Source organism: the organism of the source record quoted next, unplaced genomic scaffold (genome assembly GCF_019419815.1).
Source record: "Pyrus x bretschneideri cultivar Hongxiangsu unplaced genomic scaffold, Pyrus_bretschneideri_v1 Contig6, whole genome shotgun sequence".
In the NCBI taxonomy this organism is placed as follows: Eukaryota; Viridiplantae; Streptophyta; class Magnoliopsida; order Rosales; family Rosaceae; genus Pyrus; species Pyrus x bretschneideri.
Window position 1 is genome coordinate 10,024,240 of NW_025999798.1, and position 6,776 is coordinate 10,031,015.

General features: G+C 38.9%; 1 protein-coding gene across 1 annotated transcript; it reads right to left on the bottom strand.

The window, feature by feature from the left end:
• Positions 1-4,197: 4,197 nt before the first annotated feature.
• LOC103954140 (probable membrane-associated kinase regulator 1) lies at positions 4,198-5,772 on the bottom strand. The gene has a single exon (XM_009365942.3). The coding sequence runs from the start codon at positions 5,611-5,613 to the stop codon at positions 4,408-4,410; it is 1,206 nt and encodes a 401-aa protein (XP_009364217.2). The 5' UTR covers positions 5,614-5,772; the 3' UTR covers positions 4,198-4,407.
• Positions 5,773-6,776: the final 1,004 nt, after the last annotated feature.

Sequence of the window (6,776 nt, forward strand, 5' to 3'; positions counted from 1 at the left end):
CTGTACTAACAGTACGTGGTGTGAAAGGGGTGGCTAATGTTCACCGTGGGGGGCCATGCCATTGCATTATTTGCTAGGTCCACATGGAAACAGGTTAGATTCAGAAGAGTCTCATCGATCTGACAAAGACAAACTATCAGGTGCGAATTAATGTGATTTTGTCCATCTCCGTCTGTTTTTGTTTTTGAAGAATATTTGCCACAAAAATAAAAAATCTATAAACTTGGTTTTAACTGTAAATACACATAAAATCTATATGGGTAATGTTAGAACGAGCAAATTTTTAAGTCAAATTTTATAACTAAATGATATGGTTGTTGATGATTAAATCATTACATTAATGAATGTTGACTAACGTACTTATTTTCTATTAATAACATATTATTTAATTTATAAATTTGATATAAAAATTCGATCTTCTTAACATTATTCAATCCATAAATATCTTTATATGCTAATACAACTTTTTATAAATTGTGCCTCGAACATAATTCATATGGGTATACTACACTAATAGTCTCTCTAGTAGTTCCAGTTCCATTGCGTTAGCATCGTTAGTCCACGTTTAATTAATGTAAATTATGTTTAGAGGATAGATTTTTCAATGTGTCGAAAACACGGAAATGTATATACCGTGTCATAATATAAGTATAGTTGAATACTTTAATAAAAAATTTCACCACTTTTATTATGACACTTGGTGTTTGAAACTGTGTTCCAAGCACATTGAAAATTTCTCCTTTTAGAGTTTAGATTTACAATATATAGAGTCCATCAAATAAATTTACAGATCCAATGATTAATCCTAATGACTATCATGCCTTTATTTTGATTCTTTCAAATTATACACGTTGATTTAATGATGAAATATTTTAGGATCATTTTCCTAGAGTTAATTCAAACATAGTAATTAATTAAAATTTTATCCTTGTTTCATATTGGCTTCGAAAAACATTACCACGCAACAACTAAATAAAAAATAAACAAAAAAGTATTTATTCTCATGGTGTTAGTATAATGAGTTAAGAGTATGATAGGTTCAAAATTTTCATCATACAACCAAACAAATTCGCGGAATCTCAAAACGCGCCGGAAAACAAACTCAACTTACCGGAAATAGTAACCTTACCCATCCGTTTCCAACCAAAATTTAGGGGCCTACTCTGTTGCATGAAATTTTTGTACTTCTGGAACTAAGATTTGAAAAATGTCATATATTGGAAGTTGGCTTCGCAGCTGCTTCCCGTATTAATATCCACCGTCTTATCCAATCATAACTTCTCAAGCTTTGCACATGGCTGACCTCAACTCAAGCCTCAACGAACTGAAATGACCATGTGCCTAACTTTCTCCCATTTAATTTCGTTATTGTGCAGTTAAATAATTAGTTGTTAGGGAGAAAAAAATTTAAATAGTTAGTTGTTAGGGAATGAAAAATTGGTGGAGATCGGATCGCAAGTGGTCATTTATCACAGTAGTGAAAAAATATTGAGTATTTGCATGACGACATGAGTTCAAACTTCGTCGGCGGCTAGTCTAACATCTAATCTAGGCCTGACAATTCCTAACACGACTCGATAACCCAACACGACACGACACGAAATAAACAGGTGTTCGGGTTGACACGATAATGAATCAGGTCGTTATTGGATAACCCATAACGGGTTGATTCGGGTATACACGCAGGTAACACGATACACGATAAGCAAAATATTAATTTTATAATTTTATAACCCTAAAAAAATACTATAATAATTATATATATTAATTTAACAATTTTATACCGCTAAAAACTATAATAATTATATATATATATATATATTAAATTAATTGGGTTTCAAAACATGTATTGGGACACTCGGAGCAAGATGAGGGTTTGGGTTTTCAGAACTTCAAAATCTTCAATGGTGCTCTTCTTGCTAAGCAATGTTGAAGGTTGATCTCTGAGCCGACTTCGTTATGGGCTTCGATTCTCAAGGCTAAGTATTTCCCACATTGTTCTTTTCTTGATGCTCAGCGCAGAAGCCGGGCATCTTGGGTTTAGACTAGCTTATTAGTGGGACGCGATATTCTGTTGCAAGGGGCGCATTGGCAAATCATGGGTGGACGAACTGTGAGGCTTTGGGTTGACCGGTGGCTCCAGTCTCTACCTTTAGGCCATCATCTTCTAGCTGGTACATTACCGATCACCATAAATACCCATGTGGAAACTCTTATTTGTTCATCGTCTCGATCATATAAGATCTTCATTTCCTACAACCCTTCTTATCTATAGAGGATCTTCATGCTATTCTTGACACACACATTGGAGATTCGAGGAGTTGCGATAGGTTCATTTGGTCGGCTACCAAGAATGGCAGGTACTTTGTGAAGACTGGATAACACTGGGTGCAATCTCGATCTCGCTCCCCCCTCCCCTGCCTCGCCTTTGCAATATCATGCTTCATCCCATGTTACACTGAGCTGAGTTTGGAAATTTATATGGCAGCTCCAAACCCTGACAAAGATTTGTAATTTTATATGGAGGACCCTCCATAGAGCTCTGGCCACGATGGATGCTTTGTGTAAGCGGCTTTGCGCCTCTCATCCGAATTGTCCAATATGCCATAATTAGGTGGAGTCAATCAAACATTTATTATTACAATGCCCATGGGTCGAATCCATCTAGCTTGGTGGGATTCTAGGATTAACAAGTATGATGTCTCAAATTGGGTGGAATGGTTATTTTCATTCTCCAATTTTCCTATTGGTTCTAGTGGTGGCCAAATGTATTTACTATCGTATGTTGCTTTCATCTGCTGGCATATTTGGAAAACTAGGTGTAACTTTTTTGCTTGATCATAGACAAATCAATCCCACATAGGTCCTATGTGTTATCACTACATCGATTAGAGCTTTATCTGAAGCTGTCCGCAGGTGTTCAGAGCCCCCTGGACCTTTGATGGTGGTTGATCGGTCATCTCGCTAGTTCCCTCTTACCGTGCCTTACTCAAAAGTTAATTTCGATGCTAGTTGGTCGGCTCAGTCGAGCTCTGGTTTTGTGGGGATTGTCATTCGGGATGATGAGGGTTCTTTCGTTGATGCGATACGACATGTTATTAGGGCTCCATCTGTGGGTGGTGCTGAAGCTGTGGCAATCCTCAAAGGTTGTGAATTTGGTATGGCAATGGGGCTTACAAAAGTTGTTGAATCTGATTCCCATGACTCTATTAATTCTTTGTTGGATTTGATCGAGAATGGCAATTGGGAGGCCTACCTATCCTTAGTGAATGCTAATGGTTAGGGGAGGCCTTTCAAGACTGTCGTTGGTCTTGGATTCCAAGATCAGCCAACATGGAGGCGGACTTGTTGGCGTCACAGCGGTGTGCAGAGATGTGTAATATTTCTTAGGTCAATAGACCCCCATCTTCATTAGTTTTTGTGCTTCAAAATGATGGTTTACCATGTCCTCTGTGAGGGAACATGGGCAGTGGAGGGGGCGACGGAATAGCATGGCTATGATGTCTTTCTTGTAACTCTCTCTGATGTCCATTTTTTTCTTTTGCTGTGTTGTTTGCTTGCCTTGCGGTAGGCTCTCCATGTATGTTTTGGCTTGTTAGCTCGGGTAATGCAAATCCCAGTTTACATAAATAAAAAAAAAAGTAAAAAAATCATACACATTTCTTGAAAAAAAGCTGATCTATAAGGAAAGGGATCCGGAGGATCCATTCTATCAAATCCACCAAATCAATCAATTCGAACCTTTGAAATTTGATCTAACGGCTACAAATAGGGGATTCCTTTAAAAATTATAATAACTTTAGTCGTTGGATCAAATTTTAAGGGTCCAAATTGGGTGGAAGGGATCCGGAGAGGATCCCTTTCCAATCTATAAAAGGTTATGACAACTGAAATAAACAAACAAACACGGAAAAAGCAAAGCCAAAAGCATAACTTCCATGCTACAATAAATCACGGCAAATTAACATTTCTGGTTTTATTTAGAAAAACAAGATTATAAGTTTCAAGTTCGAAGGGTTAGTGTGTACTAAACTTATTTTGATCGGTTCCTTAATATTTGGGACCAAAACCAAATAAGTGGGTTCCAAAATACCACCCATCACATGCATCATCAGAGAGCAGCTTGCATATAAACATATACTACATAACGTTTTACTTCAATAACCTAAAGCATGTAAGTTAAATTTACACATGTACTATAGTATTGAATCAAAACACTACAATGATAATGATAGTACACTTATTTCACATAAGTCCTCGAATCATCATGCATGCATGCAGCTTTTCAGCTGACCTAGCTCTCTCTTGGAAACAAACATAGAGATGCAAACACTTACAATTAGCTTGAGATCTAATTAGTCAAACAAAATAATTAATTATTTTACATTTAATTAATTAACTTGGATCTCAAATCTCATGACCGACCATTGTTGTAGTGCTCTTGCCATGAACCAAGGAGTTCTTGCAATGAGCAATTGCGCCTTGAATTGCACTCTGAAGCTCCTCCATCGATGATCTGTCGCCGTACGATGACGTGCTACTACTAGCGCCGCCACCACCCGAGCCCGTTGGACCCAAAGTGCGGGAAAGAACCCCAGAGCGGCTCGGGGATCCCCGCATTGAAGAAGGGCAGCTAGAAATGCACTCTCTTCTTCTTGGGTACCTGAGGTTACCCGAGAAGGAATGAGAAACTAATACATGATTATTAGAACCACAATCTGTATTATTGTTCCTCGCCGTCGCCGCCGTGCATTTATCGGATGTTTTCGGTGTTGATATTGATGTTGTGGTCATGATCCCCAATCCTCCTCCTCCTCCCCCCATCTTTTGTTGTTGTTGTTGTTGTTGTTTTTGGGAGAGTTTTTCATACAAGGGCTTCACCTTCTTCAAGTACTTACCAATAACCTCCTTGGCAGTAGTGCTCCTGCGTTTAGGTTTCACTGCATTGTTAGACCCGAGTCCCGCCGTGGCGGGGTTGGCGGCGTTGTTGTAAGGATCTGTCGTGTTGTTCGTCTGTACTTTCGGCTCCTTCTTAAACACGGAGGAGAATCTCGACAAGGAAAAGTACTTCTTCTTCGAAACGCTGTCGTTGGAGTGGACGCTCACGTACTTGTTGTTGTTGTAGTTGAAGGCGCGCTTGAACAACGAGTCCTCGTTGTTTTCCTCTGCGACGGAGCTGGGGCGGCGGGAGGAGTCGCATGACTGGTCGGCCAAGAGTACGAGGTCGCTGGCAAAAGAGGAGGTGGAGTCACGTGACTCGTTGGAGGAGCTGCCGGTGGAGTCACGCGACGTGGTGGTGTCGGAGAAGGAAGAGTAGGATGCGGAGGAGGGGAGGCGGAGGTTGCGGACCATGGAGAGGCGAGGGGAGAGGTGGAGAGGGAGGATCTGGCCCTTGTAGAAGAGCTCGTCGGCGGGGCAGAGGGCGTTGGAGGATTTGCGAGGGGAGAGAGATATGGTGAACTCGAAGTCGGAGGAGGAGGAGGAGGAATGGAAGGAGTGGGTGGGTGAGGGTGGTAGTGTTTGTGATTTTTGGTGGAGGTGACGGCGGGGAGGGTGAGGATTGGGTTTGGTCACAGTATTGGTCGGATCTTTTCTCGTCCTCGACGTCTCCATTTTGGTGTGTTGAGCAAATTAAGCTACATGATAATGATTTTTGCGTGATGAGGGCTTTTGTGGTCCATCATTTTTTGGAAAGGAGGTGGGTCGTGTTTTGTACGTTAAATTTTGAGTGGATCTGGGTTTTGAAGCGCACATGGGATGATGGGGGTTTCCATGTTTGAATCCATACTTTTCTCTCTCTGTTTATGAGTACAAGTAACACAAGTGACGTATTTCTTTTCAAGTATTATAATAAAAAAAGATAATGGTAGGGAATCAAAATTTTAAATTAAATTTAGTTTAGAAATTTTGGTTTTTCTAATTTATAAATGAAGTGATTAAAATGTTCCACTTGTATAATAAAAGAAAAAAGGATAAATTAAATGGGAAGTTTTATTGACACTCTAAAAACCTCATTCTACACTCCTCATAAATGTATTTTTCTTTTTAAATATAGAAAATTTGGAGTGTAGAATGAGAATTTTAGAATGCCAATAACAATTCCCAATTAAATTTTCATTTCTTATTTTCATTTCACATTAATTGTATTTTGTTTTTAATCAAGGTTCTTTGACTTTCATCCATGTCATTACTTAAATATTACATATTTACATGTCAATTTTAAAAATAAAAAATTTATTAATTAATCATTCCAAATATATATTTTGTATTTTTCATATACTTCTATTTTTATTTTGTACCAATTTTATAATGTATCAATATTGTTTTTAGTTTTTATTTGTAGCCACATGAATTTTAAATTTTAATATGCACCCATATTTCTTAATATAACTTGTACCATGTTTTTTTTTTTTTTTTTTTTTTTTTTTTTGCTGAATGTACCATATCAATAATAATTTTTTAAAATATATTAATAATTATGTATGTGACATCCCACATCGCCCAGGGAAGTGATCCTTAAATGTATATTCCTATCCCTACCTAGCACGAGGCCTTTTGGGAGCTCACTGGCTTCGGGTTTCGTAGGAACTCCGAAGTTAAGCGAGAAGGGGGCTAGAGCAATCCCATGATGGGTGACCCACTGGGGAAGTTGCTCGTGAGTTCCCAAAAACAAAACCGTGAGGGAATGGTAAGCCCAAAACGGACAATATCGTGCTACGGTGGTGGAGCGGGCCCGGGAAGTAGTCCGCCCCGGGCCGGGATGTGACAAATTGGTA